We start from the raw sequence: 23,059 nt of genomic DNA, 5'->3' as shown, positions 1-23,059 counted from the left end.
CCCGCATTTTGGTTTCGTGGATTCAAACTGGATTCAGGCACTGCGGACGCCTCACCCGCACAATGAGCCTCCTGCCCATTTCCCCCTGCCTTTCGAAGTTGCGCATTACCTTTGCAATGGACCAGCAGGTGTATGATTCTATGCATGATATAACAGCACCACACCACACGACCTCCCACCACTCCGCCTGCCGTGCCGCGGCAGGGGGCACGGCATTACTCCCGATGCCGGTCCCTAGCTCGCAAGCGCATAGGCTGCCCTTAAAATTGAAGCCCACCTACGTAAGATTGCTTAACCCATCCGTGAACATGGGTCCGACCGGGAAGCTTTATCAAAACACCTGAACACAAAAGTAACCAGCTTCCCACCACACGACCCGCGTTTTGGCCTGGCCGAAGCGGTGGGGCCAGGCGGGGCCCACCCCCGGTCACCCGCGCAAGCCACCGCCAAGTTGCCCCTACCCGTAGCACCGCGCAATGCTCGTCACATTTCTCCGGACGTCCATTGCCACGCCACCGTCTATGGTTGTGTTATAAGTACAAATTTACAGCTGGGGATCTACCTGTGACCCGGGCCCGACACACGGCCCCCACCCTTGGCATCACACCACCACACATGTTCCGCACCCACAGACCGCATTTTGGCTAACTCAGCAAGGCCAGAGACAGCAATGTTAACATATGGTACTCACGGTCCATAATATGGTCTGCTTCATACGCCAGTCCACAAGCGTTGCAAGGTCAATATCATAGTCCTGTGTATTGTCGCAACAAGCCGTCCACATTGCTTTCGTGCTCGCCCCATGTCCATGCCGGTATTTCAACCGAAATCTAATCAGTGCACTGTTCAGTCCCTCGATGCAGATAGTAAGTAAGGTCATCCGCGTCAGCACCCAGTAAGGTCATCAGCGTTCAGTACCGGTACGCAGCATGCTATGCGCACAACCCGCGAGCAGGAGCCCGTCAGGGGCGCACACGCGTGGTCCTTGCGGTCCGCCGGCGGCTCGCCAGGGGCTCATCAGCCTTCCCAGTCGCCACCGCCTCCTCCGCCGCTGCGTTCAGCTGCTTTACCTTTTCCTCTGCCGCCTCCGCCTTGCGGCCCCCGCGGCGCCGCTTCAGCAGCGGCACATCCAGGCCGTCCGCCTCCGCCGCCTGCTGCCCACCCGAACCCATACCCGCACCCCCCTCGGCCTCCTCCTCCTCCGCCTCCAGCTCCACACCCGCCTCCACTCCGCCCTCCAGCTGGGCCCCGCGTGGGCTGCTGCTGGGCTCCGGCTGCGTGTGCGCATCACCTGCTCCCTCCTCCGCGCCGTCCTCCGCGCCCTCCTCCGCGCCCGTCTCCACCGTTGGCTCCGCAGCCGCCTTGCGCTTGCGGCTGCACTTCTCGCCCATCTCCTCCGCAGATGGCGCCGTGGCAGAGCCCGCAGCGGTGTCAGCCCCAGGCACGGCCTGCGCTTCCACCCTGCCCGCCTCCGCCTCCTCGCCAACCTCCCTGCCCTGGCGCCCCGCCCCCTTGACCGCAGCCACCTCTGCCGGCGTCAGGGCCTTGGCCAGCGCCTGCCAAGTGCCAACGATAGGTGCACGACCGGAACTCAGCGACCCAGGTCACAAGTGCATGTGCAATGCGCCTCACGCCACACATTCTTTCAAATGGTGGTCGGCACAAAGTGGCATGTGGCGGGGGCAAGCTGCCCTGGGACACCTCCGGCACCCACCTGCAGCCAGTGCGCCACGCTCTTGTAGCCCAGGCGCCTGGCATCATAGATGCTGCCGGATGAGTTGTTGCGCACGCGGTAGCACAATGTGAGCTGCACATACTAAAATGGTCAGGCATGCGAGGTGCAATTTCCGTGCAATGCGAGCAAGACCCTGACTAAAGCCAGGAAAGCGGGAGCACAAAGAAGACCCCACCAGGACTTACGCAATGCCGGTCGGCTTCATGCCCTTCTTTGATACGCAGAAGGAGCTGTGGGGGAGCGGAAGAGCGCAGGTAGGGGTGTGTGTGTGACATTCAGTCCACCCAGCTCACAAGCGCCGATGCTCGTAGCACAGAGTTTCAGACGACCGACAGTCCTCCGGCTTCTGGTCCTGAGCATGTTGGAGTTGGGAACGGCTTTCCCATCCGCCCACCTGTTGCAGAACCAGCCGTGCTTCTCCCAGGGTCCGTGCTCCTCCTCGTAGCAATGCGCGCAGATCCAGTTGGGGTCGGCTCGCACCTCCTCCAGCTCCAGACCGTACCTGAAGGGGGGGGGTTGTTGAACAGCGTAGGAGCGGTGATGGTGGTGGGAAGGAGAGGGAGCAGAGTAAGGTGAGAAGCGGTATGCGCTGTCCCGCCTTATCATAACTAGCACATCCTCGGCTGCAACCCAACACGTCCCCACCTGCAGTCGAGGCAAGCGCGGCAAAAAATGCCGTTGGACGACATGCACCGGCGGCACATGGATTTGCCAATGCACTCCGCCTTGTTGTTGTTGTGGACGCAGTGCGGGCAGTCCTCCTCGCCGCACAGCTTCTTCTGGCGGCAGAAGTGGCAGCATATGCCTGGGCACGGGGCGGTAGGGGTGTTGCGGGGCCGAGGATGCAGGTAACTCCGGGCATGGGGCAATTCCCATCGGGCCATACATCTTAAAGCGGCAGCAGGTGTTATCGTAGTAGGGATATCCAGTACCCGTTGTAGGTATGTGCAAGAGAGCCGGTACGCACGAAACCGAACAGGCACAGGAGCCATGGCGACGCCGAGTACTGCTTCTTGTGGCTTCCTCAGCCGCCGTTCCACACACGCCCACAAAAGGCCTCCACCATGCCCAAGGAGCTGGCCTGTACCGGTCCTCCAGCGGCCCTCTTACCGCGCTTGTTCAGCTTCTTGCCTCGCCGCTGTGCGGCGCCGCCGCGCGAGCCCCCCGCCGGCTCCTCCAGCTCCTCCACCCCCGCCGCCGTCAGAGGACCACGGCCGGCCCGAGCCCTCAGGTCCATGTTGTCTGTAATGGGTTTCCGGTGCGTGTGTATGTAGGTGTATGTGCGTGCATCGCTGGGCATGCGCAGTCCACGGATTGCAGCCGTGTCCCCTTATCAGCAAGGACACGGCAGGTAGCCCTATAAGCCCGTGTGCGCGCCGCAGGCCTGCACTACCGGGGTTTCGGCACTTACCAACCATTTCAAACAGGCCGTCATCCTCCTCGCTCTCGTCGCCGCTGCCCTGGTTGGCCCCCTCCTCCTCAGCCTGCCCGATGGGCTTGCCGTCGTCATCCAACTCAGCCTGTGAGGAGGCGGGGAGGCCAGAGTCCATGCGCGAAGCTCATCGTGCTGTTGCTTTGGACCAGTGTTCGCAGTGCGTGGACACCAGACACGTGTAGCGCCTGGGTCAAGCAAGGTGGCTGAGAGCGTGAGCACAGGTTCCAGCATGCGTGCATGCGCGGCGCCGACGACTGGCACCCACACCCAGCCGTCTTCACCATGGTAGGGGCGTCAGCACCAGCCAGGCGCCCACTGCGGCGAGCCGGCAGGACCACCTTCGGCTTGGCGGGCGCCCGGGGCTTGCGGGTGGCAGCGGGCTTGGCCGCTTTGGGGCCCACCGCCGCTGATTTCTCCTCGGCGGCCGCGCGCTTGGCCGCGACCATGGCCTGCTTCACGCCCAGCTCGGCTGCAAAGCGTTCATGACGTATTTGAAGCCATGCTTAGGTTGCGATGTGCGGGAGTTGCCCCATCCTGTCAAAACCCACCGAGCATGGCCTGGTTCTTCGCCATGCGCTCGCGACGCTCCTTGTCGAGGTCCATATCGTCAGTACTTGTCATCGTAACAATGTAATGCTGCCTATTGCCCACGAAACTAGCAGTATTTATTGTCAGCCCGACGCGCTTGCACGCGGAAAAGGAAAAGAGCGCCAAGCTGCCAGCGACTGACTGACGCTGCAGGGTGCAGGTCTACTTGGTTTGCCAGCTAGTTGACATATGCATAATAGGCTGCAGGTCAGAGCATGTGCAAGTCTGCCCGCATTTTGGTTTCTTGGATTCAAACTGGATTCAGGCGGTGCAGACGCCACACCCGCACAATAAGCCTCCTGCCCATTTCCCCCTGCCTTTCGTAGTTGTGCATTACCTTTGCAATGCACCAGGAGTTGTATGACTCTACGCATGATATGACAGCACCACACCACACGACCCCACACCGCTCCCCCTGCCGTGGCGGCCGGTATGGCACATTGGCACGGCATCACTCCCGATGACGGTCCCTAGCTCGCAAGCGCACAGGCTGCCCTTGGAATTGAAGCCCACCTACATCAGCTTGCTTCACCCATCCGTGAACATGGGTCCGACCGGGAAGCTTCATCAAAACACCTGAACACAAAAGCAGTGTTCTCCAGGTTGGTTTCGGGCGCATCCTTTCTGGTAGTCCCAACGCCAGCCCGGCCGGCGTCGTCCAGCCCAGCCATCCCCATACAGCAGCCAGCTTCCGTCAGCCAGCCATGGGCGCGACCGTCCACAGCGTTTACCGTCGGTTACGAGGTAACATGGGAATTCGCAACTTGCGCTACTGACTGCCTACTCTCGTGCCGCCTGCAAGCCCACTCCGCCTTCCGCTCTGGTCTACGTACGCATTAGTTCCGCAACACTCGTCAACCAGCTTCCCATCACACGACCCGCCTTTTGGCCTGGTCTAGGCGGTGGGGCCAGGCGGGGCCCACCCCCGGTCACCCGCGCAAGCCACCGCCTAAGCGGCCATAGCATGCCCCCGCCATTGCCCCGCCCGCCGTGCTATAATCTGTACATGCTGCTACATGCTGCTATGCATCGCGGTCATGCTCACTTGCAACTCATTCGTTTGCTTTACTGTAAACACCACATCGCATCACGGCCATGCACATACCACCACCACCACCGGCCTGAGCATGTCCGCTATGACACATCATGCCACCGTCAGCACGTGCCAGTGCACGTGCGACCAGCGACCCAGATGCTTCCGCTCGCTCATTACTCCCTAGCTTCTCGTCGGCCGGCAGCCCAAAGGTCCGCAGCCTTCCTTGAGGGTTTGCTGCCAGCCGCGCCCATTGCGCCTGCATCCCCGAACCCAGACCGCTGCTTCAGCACTGTTGCCGCCGACGCCCCGTGGGCGCCGCCGCTGGTGCCCCACTGCACCCCGCCATCCATCCTCCACACCACCACCTCCTCAGTTTCCCCGCCACCCTGTGCAGACGCCACCACTGCTGGTGAGCCCTGCGCGTGCCCTGACTGATGCGGGGAGCTCACAGACGCCTGTGCTTGCCCCTGACCGCCAGTACCAGGTCTGAACGACGCGTCGCGTGCATGTGCTGCTGGCTGCAGGCGCAGCCGCGTTTCAGCCGGCGGTGGCTCACCCACGCGCGAGTCCGGCGTGCCGTCCATGCGCCACACGGTGATTAAAGGCGACTGAGCGCTGGTGCTGGTGCTAGTGCTGATGGCGGCTTCCTGCGCGTGCCCTGACTGATGCGGGGAACGCGCGGAGGCCTGCCCCTGTCCCTGGCCGTCAGTACCAGGTCTGAACGACGCGTCGCGTGCGTTTGCTACCGGCTGCAGGCGCAGCCGCGTTTCGGTCGGCGGTGGTTCGCCCGTGCGCGAGTCCGGCGTGCCGTCCATGCGCCACACTGTGTATGAAGGCGATTGAGCGCTGGTGCTGGTGCTGGTGCTAGTGCTAGTGCTGGTGCTGGCAGCGGCGCCCGCGCGGGCGGCTGAGGCGGGAGGCGCAGCAGCCGAGACCAGGGAGGGAGACGGCCGGGGGAGAGCAGCCGGCGGCGGCGGTACTGCCTGGAGCATTCGCGGCATGGGCAGCCGCGATGCCGAAACAAAAGCAGGCGGCACCCCAATCGGCAGCGGCAGCAGCGGCGGCGGCGGGCGGCTCATGGGCAGCGCAGCTCTGGCCGCCTCCGTGGCTTTGGCTAGAGCTGCCCTTTGCACATCCCTTTCTACAATGTGCTGATGCACCCGGACCCGTGAAACCTCCTCGGCCTCTGCCCGCTGGCGCGGCTTCTCCGCTGCTCTCGTGTCGGGCCCCTGACTGCTGACCTGCAGCGAAGACGGCAGCTCGCTGAACAGCTGTTCCAACCCGCCGGGCGCTGCAGACGCCGCCTCCTGCACCTCGCCGTCCGAATCGGCCCCACCATCATCGACAAAGCGGTCCTCGTCGACGTCAGCTAGGCCCAGAGCAAGCCGCGCCGCCTTCGCCAGGGCCTCCTCCTCCTCCGCCGTCTCGTCCGGCCGTGCGCCCTGGAAGCCGTGCCACTGGCGCATGTGCCGCCGCATGCACAGCAGCCAGCCATGCACCCCCACCGACGTGCGTTTGTTGCGCAGGATGTCGGCCAGGAAGTGGTGCGCCCGGGCGCTGCAGTCGGCGCCGGCCTCGCCCTGCCCGCCGCCGGCACCAGAGCTGCCGCTGCCGCTGGCAGGGCCGCTCGCGGCGACGCCGCTGGCAGGGCTGCTGATCGCGCTGCCGCTGGTGACAGTAGCGGTGCCGGCGCTGTCGCTGGTTGCAGCGCTGGGCCGCTCCGGCGCCGACGCCGCCTCCGTGGCTGCGGTTGTACTGGTGGTGGTAGCGGGCTGTGCCAAGCCGTTGCTTGCATGTTTAGGTGCAGCCCGGCTAGGGACGCCGCTGCGCGAGCTGCCGGGCAGGCCGCGGCCCAGCGTCACATACTGCGCATTCCCCTGCTTGATGCTGCCCAGCTGGCGCAGGCTGACCCACTCCAGCCCCAGCACCTTTTCGGCCTCCGGGTGCGTCTCGCCGGCTGCGGAGGAAAGCGCGTGTCCAGCGCAGGAGTGGTTCGTTCAAGCCGTCAGCCTACGCAAGATGTACTATAACCGCATAGCCCTGTTCTACGTGAGCGATTGCACAATTCAACCTGTCCCAACCTCCGTTACGTTGGCTGCTGACGTGCCCACAAGGCCGTCCCGTACTACAGAGCACGCCAAGTTGCAGGGTGTAATCTACTGGTGGGCAACTCACCCTGCAGCTTGGCCTGACACGCCTGAGGCAGCCGCCAGGCATCCGGCAGGTGCAGCGCAAACAGTGTGTACCGGCCGGAGGGGAAATACATGTAGGGCGCGGGCAAGTCTGGACCGCCACTGCCGGCTCCTTCTGATCTGGCATCTGAGGCACCAGTTGTGCCAATGCTATTGCTGCCGGGACTGCTGCTGCTACCGCTGCCGCTGTGCATGTGAGCTTCATCTGCAACCATGCGCCCGTGAGGCCTGCCGCACAGTGCCTCGCGCACTTGCTCTGTGTGCAACAGCCTGTGCGTCTCCTCATGTGCCTCCCGCGCCGCCGTGACACGTGCGTCGCCGCCGTCACCCACCTCAACTTTCCCGCCTGTCGTACAGCAGGCGCCAGCCGACCGGTTGCCAAGCAGACAACGCCGTCAGAACCCGTATGAGCCCTGCTCGGGCAGCAACGTGCAACTGCTGCCCGCGCTCTTACCTAGGAACGTGTAGGCCAGGGTTTGCCGGGCGGGTCCGGCCGCGGGGGCAACAGCCTCCTCCGCCTCCTCTGCTTGCTTCACCCTACGCCGTGTGCGCTGCAGCGACAGGAGCACATAGAGCTCCCCGTCTGCTTGCCGGTAGGCAAAGGGCATGACGCCTGCGAACCAACGGCGTCAGGTGGTGCATCACGAGCCAGGCGGCATGTCGCTTCACCCTGCGTTGCGCCCAGGCTGCGCCCAGCTACGTGTCATGCCGCCTGCAGCCCATGCATCATGACACCCTTACCTGCTGCTGCGTACTGGGCAACGCCCTTGTACTGGGTCTGCCAACCGAACACGGAATGCTGGCCATCAGTGGACGCGTCCGCGACGCGCCAAGGGCCCCGGGGGCTGGCGGCCGCTGGAGAGCTCGTTCCCGCCAAGCCCATGTCCCCCGCAGCCTCCACACACGCCGCAAGACGTGAGTTCTGCAGGTCCACATCGCTGGCGCATAGTGCGGTCGCTGTGCTTGCGATGCTGCCGCCCGCGAGCCTCACTGGACAAGTCGCTCGAGGAGCGGGGGCTGACAAGAAGCTCCTTGAGATAGGAAGTGCTGCGTTAGATACCTGGGCTTGGAGTAAAAGCGGCGCCCCTCGGAATTTCGTGTCCATGGCGAACCCGCTATTTCTGCGCTCTTTGGGTTATCCTACGTTCATCTTAACAATTATAAGTTTGTGTCCGTCTTCATTTTTACAAATGTATGCAGGCATGCGCGATGCAATTGCACGCGAAGCGGCCAAGCGCCATTGGCTTCGTCTGCACATTGCCTCAATCAATCAGCACAACCGCTTTTGACTCATTAGATAATTAGGTTCCATATCAGCGGCGCCTTTTGCTATGGAGCCTGGCGGGAATTCAGTTCTGCTCGGGCCTTGGGTCACGGTCTTCAGCCTTGTCGCGCTGCTTCTTATCAATGGGGTAGTGTGGCTGGTGCGGCGACATAAGGTGAGGTGCGCGGCTTGACTGCGCGGGCACGGCAGAGCGGCAGGGTGGCTGGGGCAGGCAGCGCACCTGGCACGCCAACAGCGCCACACGCAGCCAAGATGAACATTGGCATGCGCTGAGACCTCTGGTACGCGCTTTATCTGCGACAATACAATGCAGAACGCGACCACGGGCGTCCGTCGCGCCAGGCTGAATGCCGAGATAGGTTACCTGCGGCGGGAAAGCGCCAAGCTCAACGCGCCCGCCACCTACGCCAAGTGTGCCAAGTTCCAGCGCCTAGCCAATGCCAAGGTGCGCAGCACGCACAACCACTGTGGCGGTGTATGATGCTGTACACAGGGTGCTGAACCATTCGGTTGTGTGTGCGTGCGTGTATGTGTGCGTCTTATGTAGTGGCGCCCGTAACCAACCAATGCGCTGGCCTGCACCCGCCTGCAGGACAAGGAGCTGGCGGAGCTCACCGCCGCACCCGCAGTGCCCGGCCTGGGCGACCGGATGGTGCTGCTAGCAAATGCAGTCAAGGTAGGGACCGGCTGTACCCTCACAGCGCAGCTGCAAGTGCCGCTGCTGTGCTGATTAACAGAACCCAGGGCCAGCCGCGCCTACGCAGTGCCCGCCGGCCAGGTTGTATGCATGCGTGCTTGGCACGCGGCATGCCGCCCATCTCCGGCGTCACCTGTGTCGAATCAGTCTGCTTTTGTTCACCTGCGGTGTGTATGCTCGCCCCGGTTGTTGTTGCTGCGGTCCCCGCAGTTACTGGCAGTGGGCGCTGCCAGCCTGTGGCTGTGGGACACGCCGGTGGCGCAGGTGGCGCCGCGCAGCCTGCTGTCGCCTCTGGGAGGGCTGTTGGCCTTCCCGCGCGGCAGCGAGCTGGCGCCGTTTGGCGTCATCACGCTCACACCCTGGCTGTTTGTGGCGGACAGCGCCACCAAGTCGCTGGTGCGGGCGGTGTTCCCCACGCCCAGCGCCGGCAGCACTGGCGTGGCGGCCCTAGATGTAGAGCAGCTGACGAGGGAGGCGGACGCGGCCGGCCGCATCCGCCCGTACTCGGCAGCTGCCGCGGCGGCGTCGGCGGCAGCTAGCACGCAAGGGTAGTGACCATGGGTAGAGGCTGGAGGTCGGTGGAGCTGCGCAGTTAAGCGCGGACCCGCTGGGTTGGTAGCAAGTGCTTGGAGGGGCGTCCATTGCTGCCAGGTGCTCTGTAATGCGCTAGATACACAAGACTTATTGCGTTGTTGACGTTTGTTATCGAAGATGCTTGAAGGAAACGAAATGTGAAAGACGCAAGTAGGTTGTGTTAAGAAGAGCATCTGTATGTGTGACAAGACATGTTGGCAGTCAGTTGCTCCAAGGCCATGAGTCCACGAGTTGTTAACGCTGGGATGAGTACTACTTCGGTGCCCCTCGGCAAGGAGCCATGCGAGCTGGCTTGCGCGGAGGCAATGACGCCAGGCGAATCAGGGGCAGGCAGCCAGGCAGGACGGGTTGACAGCCGGCCATACTGTTGCGATCAGCACATCGGATATGATAAAAGTTGTAAATCTCATAGCCTTATACATGTAAAACAAGCTAGTGAACGAGCACGGACAAACAAGCTAGCGAACGAGTACGGGCGACCGCGACGCTGAGGGTGAGTGGGTTGAGGCGGCCTGGGCTGGTAGGTGGGAAGCGGGGGAGGTGTGGTGCCGTCAAACGCTGCCACAGAAGAGTTTCCGGAATAAGCACACCGCTCTATGCTTTGGATAGGCATTGCATGCGCAGACGTGCCGCAGCGTTGCGACGGTCCCCGCTCGCCATGCGCCCAATTGCGGTCCGCTCGTTTCTGGTTGACTGTCTTTGCATTTGAGGATTCTCGGTGCCCTGAGTTAGTACTTGCAATTTTGACGATAAACAACACGCTAGCGAACTATAAGTTCAAGGCCCTCTGCAGTCCTTACTTTGACTGAACTGTTCTCTCCCAGCTGCACGAGCTTTGTGGAGAAATAAGTCACCTGACCTAGGCTAGCTCGAAGTAGCTAGCAAGAGCCTCCACCATGTGAGGACAAGTGGCAAGCGACTTCCCTCGGTCGGACGCCTTCATCTGACTGCTTTTTCCGCTGCTTGGGACGCAGGGCTCGAGGTTGTGGATGCAGCAAGGAGGCCTTTCGGATCATTCTATGGGTAAGACAGGAAGTATCGGGCGTCACGGCGTTTGCGTGACACGGGAATCGGCAGCATCGCGGTGGCCACCCACGCTCGGCAGAGCCCTCCAACGTATCCCCTCTCCCTCTGACTGCACAGATGAGCTGGGTGACAAACATGATTATCACCACTCTCTACTATCTGCTATCCGGGGTGACCTTCTTCAAGCTGCTCACGGCGTCCGGGGAGGCTGCCCTGGATATCCAGTCTCTGGTCTTGAACCGGGTGTGGCGTGCGCCGCTGGCGGCCACCTTCCTGGGAGCTCTGTTGGTGTTCGGCTTCAACATGTTCAGCTGCTGCATTCTGATCAAGTAAGCGGGGTCAATCTAGGGAGTGCTTGGCGGTGTGGGGCTGAAACGGCAAGGGTGGGGAGTGTACGAAACCGGCGAAGGTCTTCACGACTCCATGAGATATAGTCGGGCGCATATGGCATCTAACCCCCAGTTAATCGTGTGCTGTCATTGCAGGAAGTCGATCAACCGGAGCGGGCCAGGATTTGGTTACGGCTTCCTGGTGGCCTTCTGCTTCACGCTGGCGTTCTTCTGCCTGCTCGTGGGCCTCATCATGGACAGCTTCAAGAACACCGTCGAGGACAACCTAACAGGGTGTGAGTGTTGCCTGTGCCCGGTTATGGGAGTATGCATGAAGTTTGTGGGTCAAACTGGAATGGTATGATGTACCATGTCAGGTTTATTCTGCAGCCTTTCCTCGCTGCCAGTACGTGATCCGTTGCATATGCCTTCCGCAGTCACGTCATGGACCAAGTACAGCACGGAGCTGTACATCGCCACCGAGGTCTTTTGCTTCATTTGCTTTGTCATGTTCATGTTGTTCTTCCTGGTGCTGGTCATTCTTCAGGGCGCCATCACGGACCACCTGGGCATCAGTGAGTGCAGGGCGGGGCCGACCCGCTGCACTTGCGCCCCTGCCGGCTGCCCTCTTACTCCTACTACATCTGCATTACTGAGTGCTCATACATCCAACCGCAGACACCGAGATGACCAACCCGTACGTGCCCATGGCGGACCCTGCCGCCCTGGGCCTCACTGCTGCCGGCGCGGGCGGTGCAGTCGGCCTGGGCGCCACCGTGGGCGCCGGCACCAGCGACGGCAAGGGTATGGAGGGGGACGCACAGTACACCACGCAGTACAACCCAAACGACTACATGACCAGCGACCAGTACAATCAGTACTACAGCAACCAGTACAACCAGGCCAGCGACGCCTACCAGACCACCACCGAGTTCAACCCCACCAGCGAGTACGCCTACGACCAGGAGCAGGTGCGCGTGCACGGGTGCTGCGGGCTGTCGGTGTGAGTAGAGAGGGGTTCTCGAGGCAGGCTTGTACCTTGGAGGTTCAAGCCATGAAGCGCCCGCACACAGTGCTCCTCGTAAGCCACAAACGTCTGTGCTCCGTGTGTATGTGCAGGGCTACCAGGCGCCGTACGACGCCGCTGGCTACAGCGCCATGCCTGCTGGCGGCGCTGCTGGCGCCACCACGCCCCCTTACGCGGCCGCTCCGCCGCCGGCGTATGACAACGCGGCGACGGCCAGCGCAGCCTTCTACGGGCAGCAAGGCGCATACGCCGCGCCGGCATACTCGACTGCTGCCTCGGCACGGGAACCAATCCTGTAATCGGTGTGGTCACGTGCATGAAACTGAGTTTGTGGACGGGTAGCGCGTAGCGGATACCAGTGGTCAGGACAAATATTTGTTGCAGCCTGGGGCCTGGGTTGCATTAGGTGCAAGGGCGGAGGTGGGTGTGAGCGAGGTGGGCGTCGACGTAGAGGTGACCTTTCAGGACCGTGACAGTATGACTGGGACTGCGTCCTAAGACGTGACTTCAGTAGCGCGCGCATAATGATTTGGCAATGTGGGTGCGTGCGTGTCGATGACAAGTGGTGAGGGAGGGTACCCTTAAGTGGAGTGGCAGCACATTCCATGTGCTCTTGGGGACGTGGACGTGACTGCGAAGCTTGAACGGAAGCTAGGTCGATACGGGCTGTGTATGTGGCATTGTTCCAAACAGGGGAGGTCTAAACTGCGGGCGGTTTATCATCAGGGATTTCCGGGGCCAGTGTCCGTGCAACAGAACTATCTGCCTAAGCAGTGGCGGCCCAGCGCACACAATGTGTAACTGCCCAAGCCTGCCCACCTGCCCCTGCCCAAACCCGCACCTTGAATGTGCTGCTAAGAGCCCACATGAGAACACGCGCAAGATGTGCGATGCCAGCCAGGGGGGCCGGCGTGGCCGCTGCGGCCGCCGCCCATCCCGCAGCCGGCCAACATGTCAACATGGCCTTAGTGCCTTGCGCACGCAGTGTTCGCTGCGGATGCTGGTTCCTATCTGCAAATGGGAACCAGCATCTGCCGAGAAATGAGAGCGCTGTTACTGCTGCGATACGGGCACTCGAGGATGAACGACACATACTCCTTGAGTGTGAGGCTTACGCTGACATAAGAGAAGGTACGTGGCAGTATGCAACAGACCGTGAATAATGCGGATCAAAACGGGCTAGCATGCTGCCTTAGTGATATCTGGGGTAGGCGTAACACGCTTCTGAGGTTGAGAGATTCTGCCTTGCATGTGTACGAAGCTCACAATGACCCAAACAGGAGAGACGAGGAGCCCTTGCGGCTCGGTTAGTCTCGTCACAGGTTCAGGGACGCACACTTCCAACCCTGTAACACAACATCATCACTGCGGATGTCACAGTACTATACCCGACCACATGGCCACATGCGTGGACTCTGCCGCCCACCCTTGCTATCTCCCACGGCCCAGCCGCACCTACCTGCCCGCCCCCAGCGTATCTTGACACGCAACTACCTCGTCTTCCGGACATAGCCGGGTTGCATTATGCAGGCACAGGCCGCCCAGCCAACTAGGCGTCGCCGTCGGTCCAAATTTCCAACAGACACATCACAGCACGGCCGGCATAACCAGCCGCACCTACCACTCATGTTGCTGCCTACAACATGCTCTCCCGCGGACGTCTTACTAACCACTGGCCGGCTTATCAGCCAGAGCGCCGGCACCCACTTCTGGGCAGCTCCACACTCTCCTCCTCCTTGCGGCCTTGTCCACCCACACCGCGCACGCGAACACACGTGCATCCGCCAGACCGCCACCAAGCATGCGCCGCCGCCATCCAAAAGACAAGAAAGATGGCGGTCCCATTCAAAGGGACTCGCAAGGGAAAAGTGGGCTGCGCCCCCGCCCCCGCCATGTCTCTAGTCTGAGGCCGCAAGCGTCTACCTGATCTCCCGGACATCAGCCGAGGTCGGTTCGTACAGGCACGGCCAGCCATGCGTCCAGCAAGTCCCGCTGTCAAGCACTAGCATATCCCGCAATCAACCACACAGCAGGAAATCCTCTAGCCACAACACTCCTCACTGCTGCGGCCGACCACATACTGTGCTGTGCTATGCTCGCCAGCAAAGACCCTAACCAGACACTGGCCGGCCTCAACTTGCGCGCCGCCGCCGCGTCTTGGGCAGCGCCGCGCTCTCCTCCTCCATGCCTGCCCGCCTGCCCCCTCTGCCACGCACATGCACGCCGTCACTGTTGGGCCCAGGCCCTGCGCCGCCGCCGCCGCTGCCGTCCGGTCCTGCGCCGCCGCAGCAGCTGCCAGACCCTGCACCGCCGCCGTCACCGCCGCCAGGCCCTCGACCGCCGCCGCCACGACTATCACCGCCACGACGGCGCAGGGCACACGGGTATGACGCCGGTCTGGGAGACTCCGCGCCTATGGACGACCTAGGGAGGAGAGGATTTGCCCGACTCTCCCGGCGCCAACGCTGCCGGCACACCTCGCCGTGCCAGTGCGTGGCGACGTGGTCAAAGACAGCCAGCGGATCGCCAGCCGCGACCACGCCCGGCACTGGGTTGTCCCCGGGTGCCCGGCCCGGCCCGCCACGGGGCCCACGCTGGTCACCGTCTTCGTTGCCGCTGCCGCCGAGCGCGGGACGGACAGCAGCGGAGGAAGCGGCAATGAAGACGGTGACCAGCGTGGGCCCCGTCGTAGCTCAGAGTGTGCCCGCCTGCCGCCACGCCCGCGCGCTCGGCTGCCCCCGCGCCCGCGCGACTGGCTGCTGTCCGTCCCGCTGCCGCCAGCCGCAGTGGCCTTCTTGCGCAGTGCCACACATGCAGCGTCACCGTCCGTGCGCAGGGAGCCGGCAAACTCCCAGCCGTCCCATGCATTGCGCCGGGTTTGAAATCCGGCAAGGGTCCTGCCCTGGCTCCAGCCCCTGCCGCTGCAGCCACGGTTCGAACGACGTGGCCGAGTTCTGAAACGCCCGCCAACCACTCTCGCAGTGCCGAAAATCAAACATACGCCAGCAAGTGCGGACACGCGGGGATCAGAACACAAAGAACCCTGCATTCGGTCCTATCGCCTGTCGTTCCCTTACTCTGCCGCAGCCCGACCAAATAGAAATCAACATGGTCTCAGCCACGCACCCCTGCACGCACCGCTCGCTTCACTCACTGCGGATGTCAATCAACCTGCGTAATCTGAAGTTCAGTATGCCTGATACCTGCCGGCAATTTAAAGTGAAATGGCCTGAAGTGTAAAACAAACCGGACGTGAGGAGCACCCTGCGAGGAGACATCAAAGCGTGTCAGCAATAAAGCTACGGTATTCACTCACGTCGCTCCATCCTACGTGTGTTCCGGTCATACGTACTAACGTGCACGCTGCATGACTCAGCCCTCACTTCTCAGACACATGACTTCTGGCTGTATGTTGCCCCCCGCCTCATCAGCCGCCTTGGCTACCACCTCCAGAAATACCTTTAGGCCACCGTTGCAAGCTCGGCTTGCAGCCACTCCGCCTTCGCACCCTCATCCGGCGTCCCGCTGGCCTTGGCAATTGCTTGACATTGGGGTCCAGCTTCCCGACCTCCACGCGCACCAGCAACCACGCCAGCGCCTGCAGCATGCAGCCCCGGGCTGCTGCCACCAGCAATCCCACCGTATCGCTGGGTCGTGGCTCGCAGCGCCCCACCAGCCACAACGCTAGCGGTGAGTGGCTGTTCCACGCCGCCGCCTTGGCCCCCTGTCGCAGGTGCACGTGCAGGTGCATGACCAGGTACTCGGCGGCTGCCGTGTGTCTGTGGTCCGCTGCGACCTGTCCACGCATCCATGCACAGAGGCCGAACAAGACACGCAAGCAGCGGTCACGGCGAGACAGATGTACGAACACGGATGTAGAAGCAGGTAAAGGATGACGAAAAGCATCGGTCGAGGTCTTGCATGCGTACAGCGCACTTCCGTGCTACGCTTCCCAGTTCCCACCGTTCCCTGCATATTGCGACGGGTCAGCGTCATACAAAAGTACCGGTTCAAGACCCACCGTCAATGCTTTGACTGGCTCGTAGCCGCAAGAGTGCGACACCAGCCACCTGCAGCGCGCCACGACGTTGCACTGCACGGCCAGCTCAAACGCTTGCGGCCCCCATGAATTGTTCTCCAGGCTGTCGGGCTCACACCAGCTTTTGCTGTAGGCGTTCTGAGGGCACGACTTGGACGGGTTGATGGTCCTGTGCCGGGGCTCGCAGGACAGGGTTGTTGTGGCTCCGTCAGGCAGCGTCATGGGGATCTCATTCTCTGGCAACCGATTGGCAATGTGCTCTGCGATCTGAGATATCCAGATGCACGACGCCTTCCCTGGTAACCGCCAATACCTGCGTGCGGACAAGGGGCATCGCGGGGGTAACACACAGAGGGCTAAACGGGCTGGCAAGACAAGTGCACGGAGGTGGCGCGGACTTCTAGGTGACTTCTGAGTCAGACCCCTGGGTCAACACAGGCACACGTCACTTCAGCCTCATAAACGTTCAATTTCCACTGACTAGGTTTACTCTGAGGTCTCAGCACTGGCTGGGGTGATTTCGGAGTTGCTTCTGGCAGACTTCCGATGCAAAGTGTAGCGCCCTCAGCCTTGTTTCACAGCACAGCAACACCTGACACCTTCTCAGCACTGAAAATGTACATGGAAGAGACAAGGGCCGAGAACTGGGCTCGGGGCGATGTAGACAGTAGAGAGCCCTACTGCTGCCAGCTGCCTTGTGCCGCCGCCAAAAGGCCAAAGCTGGGTTGCATAAGCCCAGGAACGGAATGTGGCGACGAGGCTGTGTCTAGTAGACATGGCAGTCTCTGTTGCGAGGTTGCATGGGCGCTTCCGCGATTGGACGTGCCGAATCCGGCAGTGGGCTACTAGACTAGGCGGATCCTACATAGCGCGTGCTTACGACTGTCTTACTGAACTGCAGAAGAGCCACTGCTGTTGAAAACCAGTTTCTGACCGCCCTTTCGCAATAGGCCGAAATGAAGAGCGCCGAGAAGGTTGTGGCTTACTTCTACGATGAAGAGATAGGAAATTACTGCTATGGCGGGGGCAACCCTATGCGCCCGCACAGAGCGCGAATGTGCTACTCGCTGGTTGACAGTTACGGGCTCACAAAGAAGATGATGGTGCAGCGGCCACGTCCTCGGGAGTTTGAGGAGCTTACGGATTTCCACGCGGACGGTGCGAGTGGAGAGGGCTGACCGGCGGGCGACGCAGCGCACAGCAGGGCGGGGAAAGAGGGCGGTGCTGCCGGCTCCGCTGGTGGCCTCCATAAGCGTCACTAGACTCATACTATGTTTTCAGCTTCGTTTGCCATGCTGCTATTAAGGTCAAGGGCCCACCAGGCTTCTCATTCCCGCCTTGTGAACCCCGACTCAGATTACATCAATTTTCTGCGCGGCGTGACGCCCAACACGGTCGATGAGAACATGATGCAGCTACGTCGCTTCAACATGGGCATTGCGGGAGAGGCTGACTGCCCGGTCTTCGACGGCATGTATGAGTATTGCCAGGTGAGGTGGGGGGGCATGCGATGTGCCGGCCGGGTTGATGAGCTGCGATGGAACCCACGGCTAACTCGTGCGTGCAACGAACACCCTGTAGACGTACTCGGGTGGCTCAGTGGACGGCGCGGCGCAACTGGCCAGCGGCAACGCGGAGATAGCCTTCAACTGGTCGGGTGAGCCAGCGGACCTGCAGCACGGCGACAGATATTATGACGCTTGCGCCCGGGCCTTGGCACGCTCCTTATCAACGGCGGGGGGCGTGAATGTGTTAGTGTGACACGTTTGCAGAGCGTCGTCCTTGCGGACGGTAGGCGGGCACATGTGCCCGTCGGAGGCTCTTCAGGAGCATCCCCGGCTCTTGGGCTGCCGCCGCGTGTCTATGGCCGACCGCAGCAGCAGCACTCGCGCGCGGGGGCGCTCCATGCAGCTTGGGGTCTGGGGGACGCGCTGTAGCGCAGAAGGACGCCAGCCGCGTTCCATCCGGGCTGCTGAGCCGCGGCCCGCATTGGCGCATTTTGCTCCGCCCTGCAGGCGGCATGCACCACGCCAAGAAGGCGGAGGCCAGCGGCTTCTGCTACGTGAACGACATCGTTATGGCCATTCTGGAGCTGCTCAAGGTGGGCGAAGGGTTTTACTGAACGGCGGCTGAGCCTGAAGGGGTGACTGAGCAAAGCAGAGGAACTGGAGTGAAACAAGCGGCCCGGGGGGCCGCGCGTTGGGCGAAGGGACGGGGTGCTGTATGTGCATGAGTGGCGTTTGGGGTGGCGCTAGCGGAGGAGACCAGGGAAGGGAGGGCACGCGTGGAGGACACGGTTGCGGAGGACTGCAGCGAGTCGGCTGCTCGTGGCCTGGGGCCTCAGCAGGCGGTCTGAGGCAGCGAAGAGGAAGCTTTGCCCGCGCTGCGGCGGTTACCCCGTGTGCCCCCTCTCTGAACGCGCGCCGCGCTATGTCTGTGTGTGTGGCTGCAGACGCACGCTCGTGTGCTGTATGTGGACATTGACATCCACCACGGCGACGGCGTGGAGGAGGCGTTCTACCTGACGGACCGCGTCATGACGGTGAGGGGGGGGGTGCGGCGGGCAGGGGCAGTCGGGTCGGAGCCCAAGCTGGGAGCAGGGTGTCCGAGGCTGGGGAAGAGGTTAACAACGGCTGGCCGGAGCCCAAGAGCCCAAGGGGGAGCGGTGTCTGAGGCCAGGATTCGGGCTGACAGCGGCTGGGGCTGGAGCTGAAGGAAGTATGCAGGAGCTTGGCGTAGCGCTGAGCCAGCGGGGCTGTGGGTGGCGGCGGCGGCTTTAGTTTGGGATAGCTGGGGGAAAGGCCAGCAAGTGTAAGGGTAGACGCAGCAACCAGACTGCCGATGGCACTGGGGCAAGGGAGTGGGTCCGTGGCATGTCGGCCGCAGCGACGAAGGCACAGAGCGGACTGGAGCTGGAGTGTGGGATGTGCGGTCAACGGACTGCAGCAGATTCCGGGAGGAGGGAGGCACGCGACGGGGGCGCGACGGCAGGGAGGTCGGGAAGGCACGCTAGCGGCCTGCCCCGCGGTTCCATAGGCATCGTAGCGTAGCTCCCAACGCGGTGCTCGCAACGGCCGCCGAACCCCAGGTGTCGTTCCACAAGTACGGCGAGTTCTTTCCGGGCACCGGCGCGCTGGACGACATCGGGTACGGCAAGGGCAAGTACTACACGGTGAACGTGCCGCTTAAGGACGGAATGGACGACGACAGCTACAAGCTGCTGTACGAGCCCATCATGCAGAAGGTGGAGGGGGAGGGCGGGAGAGGAGGGTTTGGCCGTGCCATGAAAGACGGGAATGAACACATGCCGCGCGGGAGGGGGTGGCGTTCACGTGTTGTAAGCGTCCGAGACATGCAGGCATTCCGACAGACAGTACTCAGGAAGCGGCAAGAATGCGGGGAGTGGCCATGTCCGTGATCCCGTGTCAGTCTTTGTTGTCGGTGTCCACATTGTGTCGCCACAGGTGATGGAGATGTACCAGCCCGGCGCCATCGTGATGTGCTGCGGCGCCGACTCGCTCAGCGGCGACCGCCTGGGCTGCTTCAACCTGTCGCTGGAGGGACACAGCAACTGCCTGGAGTTCCTGGCCAGGTGCGGGGGGCGGGGGAGAAGGAGGGGAGGATGGGGGGAGGAGGGGGCGGGGAGGGGGAGGGAGAGGAAGGGGGGAGGGGAAGGGGAGGGGGAGGTAGGGGGAGGGGGAAAGGAGGGGGAGGGGGAAAGGAGGGGGAGGGGGAGGGAGAGGAAGGGAAAGGAGGGCGCGGGGTGGACGGGGCGGGGTGGAGGGGAGGCAGGGGCGGGGAGGAGAGGGTCGGAAAGAGAGCGGGCGTAAGAAACGAGGGGCGGGCGGGGGGTTGCACACTTGCAGAGGGGCGTAGGCAAAGGGCCTTGAGGGGCCGTAGTAGCCGGCGGCGCTGTTGCGCCAGGCGACGAGCAAGTCTACCTGGCAGGGCACGACACCCCCGACTCCAGGTGCCCTTGGCTGCAGCGGTGTCCAGCTGGGCCCTAGCTGCACTGCTGCAGGCACCCGAGATCCCGCTGCCCTGGCCCCGTCGCGCCCTCGCCCCCTGCCTGGCCTCCTCCTAACTAGCGTCATGCCCGGGACCCCCACGCCTCGCCTACCTGCCTGCCGCCTCAGGTTCAACGTGCCCATGCTTATCCTGGGCGGCGGCGGCTACACGCTGCGCAATGTGGCGCGGTGCTGGTGCTACGAGACCGGCCGCATGATGGGCATTGACCTGCCGGACGTGTGAGTGCGGAGGCGGCGGAGGCGGCAGCGTTGGGGCGGTTGGGCGGAGTTGGGTGCTTGGGTTGGGTGCTTTGGTTGAGGGCTGGGGAACAGGCTCCGGACGTGTGTTTTGGTGCTGTTTCCGTCGAGGCGTCGTTGTACCTGGTTGCCGCAAACACAATGTCCTCCGCACGCCCTACCGTATGTCCTCCGCAGGCTGCCGGAGAAGGCTCTGGATGAGTACAACATGTGAGGCCGGGCGGGCGGGCGAGTGCTGGGCGGCACTGCGCAGGCCGGGGTGGGGGCTGGGGTTATCAGTTGTATCGGGCTGGAAACGGCAAGAACCGAAAGCAGAAATCGGGCTACACAAGTGCGAAGGAGGAGGCCTAGCTGGAGAGGAAGAGCGAGCAGAGAGGGACAGGGGAGCATAGGAGGTGAAGGGTGGCAACTGCGTGACACCGAGCCTGTGGCCGCGGCTGCGGCTTTATCTGGGTATAGGGGTGGGTGGGTGCGCGCGACACCTCGTTCTGTGCTTCTGTCGCCTGCTGCCCTTGGATTGCACATGTATGTGTATACGTATGTGTGTATGTGTGTGTAGGTACTTGGACACTCAGCGGTTGCGCATCGCTGTGTCCAACATGAAGAACGCAAACGAGCGCCCCGAGCTGGAGCAGATCAAGGTGCGGGCGCGTGGGGTGGGGGCAGGGGGGAAGGGGTAGGGGCAGGCGGGAGGGAAGCGGCAGGATGGCCCGATGGGTACCGAGGGGCGCGGGGACGGGTGTCCGGGACAGAGACGGGCCCTGGTCCGGCAGCGGCGTCAGCTAAGCACCACAGTAACCCTCACGGCCGCCGCCTCACCACACCTCTAGTTCTCACACTACACTTCCCTCCTCATTCCTCACTCTCTACTGTCCCCCTGCTATAATACTGTTCCTGGCTACGCCTTCACTTCTTAAATCATCATGAATGTATCCCCCCCTGCAGACTGCGGTGCTGGCCTACCTGTCCCAGCTGCCGCCAGTGCCCAGCGCCCAGATGGCCTACGTGCCGCCGGCCGCCGGGCGCGACAAGCCCACGGACGGGCTGCCGGAGGAGGACCCCGACGTGCGCGGCGGCGGCCAGGCACACGACGAGGTCCGCAGGTGAGTGAGGAGGACATGAGGTGGTTGGTGGTTGGGTGCAGACAGGCAGGGCGGCGGAGGCTGGGGAATGGAGGGAGGTGGGAGGTGGGCCCAGGCAAGGCCGGGGCGTGGCGTGGCCGGCACGCACGGCCGGGCGCTGGAGTGGGGCTGGGGCGGCTGCGGCAGAAGCTGGGAGGTCCAGAGAGGAAGGCGGAAGGTCCAGGAAGGAGGGGCGGAGGAGGGCTCGGGTGAGGCCAACGGGCGGGACGCTGCAGCACAGTACGGATACAGCGCGTGCACTAACGCCGGGCTGGCGGGCTCCCTGCTGCTGCTGCTGCTGCAGGGTGCGGGACGGCGACGAGAGCGACGGCGAGGAGGGCACTGGCCGGGGCGGCTTTGGCGAGCACACCAACCCCACGGCGGCGGCGGGCGCGGCGGTGGCGGGCGGGCGGGTGTTCATGCGGTTCACGCCCGACGGCCAGCCCGAGGCGGTGAGTGTGTGTGCAGCCCCGGTCCCATGCAGGATAGGCGTACAGCATGTTATAGCGGAGTTTAGTTAAGACAGGAGAATGCGCCGCGCTGTCAGGGCTGCTGTTGTGACGCAGTATGCCACCGTGACGTTGCTACCGTACACTAAATAGTTGTTTTGCTGCCGCATGTGCACATGTGCCCAACACGTCATGGTGTTCAGCGGCCGGTGGACGGGCAAGCGGCCGCGGGCGGAGACGCGATGGTGGTTGACGGCGTGGGAGCAGCGCGGCCGGCGGCAGTGCCGGCACCAGCGGTTACGGGGCCGGGGCCGGCTGCGGCTGTGCCTGTGGCTGTGCCTGACGTGGCGCAACCGGTGGTTGACGGCGGCGCAGTCCCGGCGGCGGCGGTGGCGGCGGCAATGGCGGCGGCGGTGGCGGCGGGCGCCGCGCCCGACCTCATGACGGTCCGGCAGACGCCTGAGCTGGCGCAGGCGGCGGCGGGCCTGCCTGCGGGCCTGCAGCCTGTGAGCGAGCCGCCGCAGTAGTGGAGGGGCAGCAGTGGATGCAGGCTAGTGTCGAGGCGGCAGCGGGAGGCTTGCAGCAGCAGTGGAGGTCGACGGGAGCGGAAGCGGAGGCGTGACGCAGGCGACTGGCGTGGACACTCATCCACGTGGCGATGGGGGCCGAGATACCCGTTGCGTGTGAGGGGTTGGTTCGCCAGCAGGTTTGCTGTTGTGTTGACGCATGCGGGTGGGTGCAGTGCCGGTGGCCCCGCTGGTCGCCTGGCGGCGGCTGGTCACTGCAGTCACCGGCTTGACTCTGGACATGACTGGTACATGTAGTCAGACACATTATTTTACACGCAATCTTGCGCAGCCCCACGAATTGAGGGGCGTGGTTTCTGAACGTGGCGACATTGAACATGGCTTTCATTCTGGGTTTGCGGGGTGTTTGGAGTGCCGGCAATCAACAATCCGCACGTGGCATTGTCGCTTTTTCACAGACACATGTTTTGCATTCGAAATACGAGGCGATAGGATGCCAACATGGTGGGTCGCTGGGCGTGAGCTCTTAAGCCGCGGCATGACGTTGCGGGCACGCCTGTGTGGGACCCGCGGAGTTCGGGGGACTGCACTGGCACTGTGTTGGTGGCGCCCGGCCAAGCTGCTCTGAAGCCTGCGATGTAAAGGTTAGGACAGTTGGAAGGTTTCTATACCACATCACCATATGGTAGTATAATGTGTAAGTCCAACACAGAA

At 62.9% G+C, this 23,059-nt stretch overlaps 6 protein-coding genes across 8 annotated transcripts; 3 read left to right on the top strand and 3 right to left on the bottom strand.

The window, feature by feature from the left end:
• On the bottom strand, positions 1 to 3,922 carry CHLRE_09g387578v5 (uncharacterized protein). The gene is made up of 9 exons (XM_043065438.1): positions 3,719 to 3,922; positions 3,452 to 3,639; positions 3,147 to 3,255; positions 2,846 to 2,977; positions 2,381 to 2,540; positions 2,130 to 2,237; positions 1,921 to 1,965; positions 1,715 to 1,766; positions 1 to 1,556 (listed from the first exon to the last, which is right to left on the bottom strand). Exons 1-9 carry the CDS (start codon positions 3,771 to 3,773, stop codon positions 963 to 965), a joined length of 1,443 nt encoding a protein of 480 aa, XP_042921077.1. The 5' UTR covers positions 3,774 to 3,922; the 3' UTR covers positions 1 to 962.
• A 64-nt stretch (positions 3,923 to 3,986) lies between these two features.
• Positions 3,987 to 8,142, bottom strand: CHLRE_09g387541v5 (uncharacterized protein). The gene is made up of 4 exons (XM_043065436.1): positions 7,728 to 8,142; positions 7,441 to 7,599; positions 6,970 to 7,332; positions 3,987 to 6,751 (listed from the first exon to the last, which is right to left on the bottom strand). The coding sequence occupies exons 1-4, from the start codon at positions 7,867 to 7,869 to the stop codon at positions 4,968 to 4,970; spliced, it is 2,448 nt and encodes an 815-aa protein (XP_042921076.1). The 5' UTR covers positions 7,870 to 8,142; the 3' UTR covers positions 3,987 to 4,967.
• Positions 8,143 to 8,262: 120 nt separating this feature from the next.
• Positions 8,263 to 10,000, top strand: CHLRE_09g387504v5 (uncharacterized protein). Its single transcript, XM_001694986.2, has 4 exons — positions 8,263 to 8,425; positions 8,585 to 8,716; positions 8,864 to 8,947; positions 9,179 to 10,000. Exons 1-4 carry the CDS (start codon positions 8,318 to 8,320, stop codon positions 9,518 to 9,520), a joined length of 666 nt encoding a protein of 221 aa, XP_001695038.1. The 5' UTR covers positions 8,263 to 8,317; the 3' UTR covers positions 9,521 to 10,000.
• A 272-nt stretch (positions 10,001 to 10,272) lies between these two features.
• CHLRE_09g387467v5 (uncharacterized protein) lies at positions 10,273 to 12,757 on the top strand. Its single transcript, XM_001694985.2, has 7 exons — positions 10,273 to 10,460; positions 10,537 to 10,585; positions 10,706 to 10,917; positions 11,074 to 11,213; positions 11,355 to 11,492; positions 11,596 to 11,888; positions 12,037 to 12,757. The coding sequence occupies exons 3-7, from the start codon at positions 10,724 to 10,726 to the stop codon at positions 12,241 to 12,243; spliced, it is 972 nt and encodes a 323-aa protein (XP_001695037.2). The 5' UTR covers positions 10,273 to 10,460; positions 10,537 to 10,585; positions 10,706 to 10,723; the 3' UTR covers positions 12,244 to 12,757.
• Positions 12,758 to 13,170: 413 nt separating this feature from the next.
• Positions 13,171 to 16,712, bottom strand: CHLRE_09g387430v5 (uncharacterized protein). Of its 3 annotated transcripts, XM_043065433.1 has the most exons (4): positions 16,465 to 16,712; positions 15,966 to 16,296; positions 15,404 to 15,740; positions 13,171 to 15,208 (listed from the first exon to the last, which is right to left on the bottom strand). In XM_043065433.1, the coding sequence occupies exons 2-4, from the start codon at positions 16,203 to 16,205 to the stop codon at positions 15,159 to 15,161; spliced, it is 627 nt and encodes a 208-aa protein (XP_042921073.1). In that variant the 5' UTR covers positions 16,206 to 16,296; positions 16,465 to 16,712; the 3' UTR covers positions 13,171 to 15,158. The 3 variants fall into 3 exon arrangements, with proteins under 3 accessions (XP_042921073.1, XP_042921074.1, XP_042921075.1); XM_043065432.1 differs by having other exon boundaries at positions 15,966 to 16,712; XM_043065434.1 differs by having other exon boundaries at positions 13,171 to 15,740; positions 15,966 to 16,712.
• Positions 16,713 to 16,812: 100 nt separating this feature from the next.
• CHLRE_09g387393v5 (uncharacterized protein) lies at positions 16,813 to 23,052 on the top strand. Its single transcript, XM_001694984.2, has 13 exons — positions 16,813 to 17,141; positions 17,340 to 17,473; positions 17,565 to 17,640; positions 17,999 to 18,084; positions 18,436 to 18,525; positions 19,072 to 19,227; positions 19,448 to 19,575; positions 20,120 to 20,230; positions 20,426 to 20,458; positions 20,808 to 20,889; positions 21,194 to 21,351; positions 21,674 to 21,821; positions 22,022 to 23,052. Exons 1-13 carry the CDS (start codon positions 16,940 to 16,942, stop codon positions 22,343 to 22,345), a joined length of 1,728 nt encoding a protein of 575 aa, XP_001695036.2. The 5' UTR covers positions 16,813 to 16,939; the 3' UTR covers positions 22,346 to 23,052.
• Positions 23,053 to 23,059: the final 7 nt, after the last annotated feature.

The sequence above is a fragment of the Chlamydomonas reinhardtii genome, chromosome 9, assembly GCF_000002595.2.
Source record: "Chlamydomonas reinhardtii strain CC-503 cw92 mt+ chromosome 9, whole genome shotgun sequence".
NCBI classification, from domain to species: Eukaryota; Viridiplantae; Chlorophyta; class Chlorophyceae; order Chlamydomonadales; family Chlamydomonadaceae; genus Chlamydomonas; species Chlamydomonas reinhardtii.
The sequence above is the reverse complement of the archived record's forward strand: the minus strand, read 5'-3'. Positions and strand labels throughout refer to the sequence as shown.

What these genes read in the sequence shown, in the direction of transcription:
- CHLRE_09g387578v5 (XM_043065438.1), bottom strand. Translation starts at nt 3,773, where the DNA reads ATGGACCTCGACAAGGAGCGTCGCGAGCGCATGGCGAAGAACCAGGCC. An exon ending in CGGCCTGTTTGAAATGGTTG is followed by an intron (nt 2,978 to 3,146) that starts GTAAGTGCCGAA and finishes AACCCATTACAG; the next exon opens with ACAACATGGACCTGAGGGCT. An exon ending in CAAGAAGCTGAACAAGCGCG is followed by an intron (nt 2,541 to 2,845) that starts GTAAGAGGGCCG and finishes CCCCGTGCCCAG; the next exon opens with GCATATGCTGCCACTTCTGC.
- CHLRE_09g387541v5 (XM_043065436.1), bottom strand. Translation starts at nt 7,869, where the DNA reads ATGGGCTTGGCGGGAACGAGCTCTCCAGCGGCCGCCAGCCCCCGGGGC. An exon ending in CCTGGCCTACACGTTCCTAG is followed by an intron (nt 7,333 to 7,440) that starts GTAAGAGCGCGG and finishes GCTGTACGACAG; the next exon opens with GCGGGAAAGTTGAGGTGGGT. An exon ending in GTGTCAGGCCAAGCTGCAGG is followed by an intron (nt 6,752 to 6,969) that starts GTGAGTTGCCCA and finishes TTTCCTCCGCAG; the next exon opens with CCGGCGAGACGCACCCGGAG.
- CHLRE_09g387504v5 (XM_001694986.2), top strand. Translation starts at nt 8,318, where the DNA reads ATGGAGCCTGGCGGGAATTCAGTTCTGCTCGGGCCTTGGGTCACGGTC. An exon ending in AGCGCCTAGCCAATGCCAAG is followed by an intron (nt 8,717 to 8,863) that starts GTGCGCAGCACG and finishes ACCCGCCTGCAG; the next exon opens with GACAAGGAGCTGGCGGAGCT. An exon ending in TGCTAGCAAATGCAGTCAAG is followed by an intron (nt 8,948 to 9,178) that starts GTAGGGACCGGC and finishes CGGTCCCCGCAG; the next exon opens with TTACTGGCAGTGGGCGCTGC.
- CHLRE_09g387467v5 (XM_001694985.2), top strand. Translation starts at nt 10,724, where the DNA reads ATGATTATCACCACTCTCTACTATCTGCTATCCGGGGTGACCTTCTTC. An exon ending in CGAGGACAACCTAACAGGGT is followed by an intron (nt 11,214 to 11,354) that starts GTGAGTGTTGCC and finishes TGCCTTCCGCAG; the next exon opens with TCACGTCATGGACCAAGTAC. An exon ending in CACGGACCACCTGGGCATCA is followed by an intron (nt 11,493 to 11,595) that starts GTGAGTGCAGGG and finishes ATCCAACCGCAG; the next exon opens with ACACCGAGATGACCAACCCG.
- CHLRE_09g387430v5 (XM_043065432.1), bottom strand. Translation starts at nt 16,205, where the DNA reads ATGACGCTGCCTGACGGAGCCACAACAACCCTGTCCTGCGAGCCCCGG. An exon ending in AGCCAGTCAAAGCATTGACG is followed by an intron (nt 15,741 to 15,965) that starts GTGGGTCTTGAA and finishes ATGCGTGGACAG; the next exon opens with GTCGCAGCGGACCACAGACA. An exon ending in CTTGCAACGGTGGCCTAAAG is followed by an intron (nt 15,209 to 15,403) that starts GTATTTCTGGAG and finishes GTCTCCTCGCAG; the next exon opens with GGTGCTCCTCACGTCCGGTT.
- CHLRE_09g387393v5 (XM_001694984.2), top strand. Translation starts at nt 16,940, where the DNA reads ATGAAGAGCGCCGAGAAGGTTGTGGCTTACTTCTACGATGAAGAGATA. An exon ending in CCATTCTGGAGCTGCTCAAG is followed by an intron (nt 18,085 to 18,435) that starts GTGGGCGAAGGG and finishes GTGTGGCTGCAG; the next exon opens with ACGCACGCTCGTGTGCTGTA. An exon ending in GCTCTGGATGAGTACAACAT is followed by an intron (nt 20,459 to 20,807) that starts GTGAGGCCGGGC and finishes ATGTGTGTGTAG; the next exon opens with GTACTTGGACACTCAGCGGT.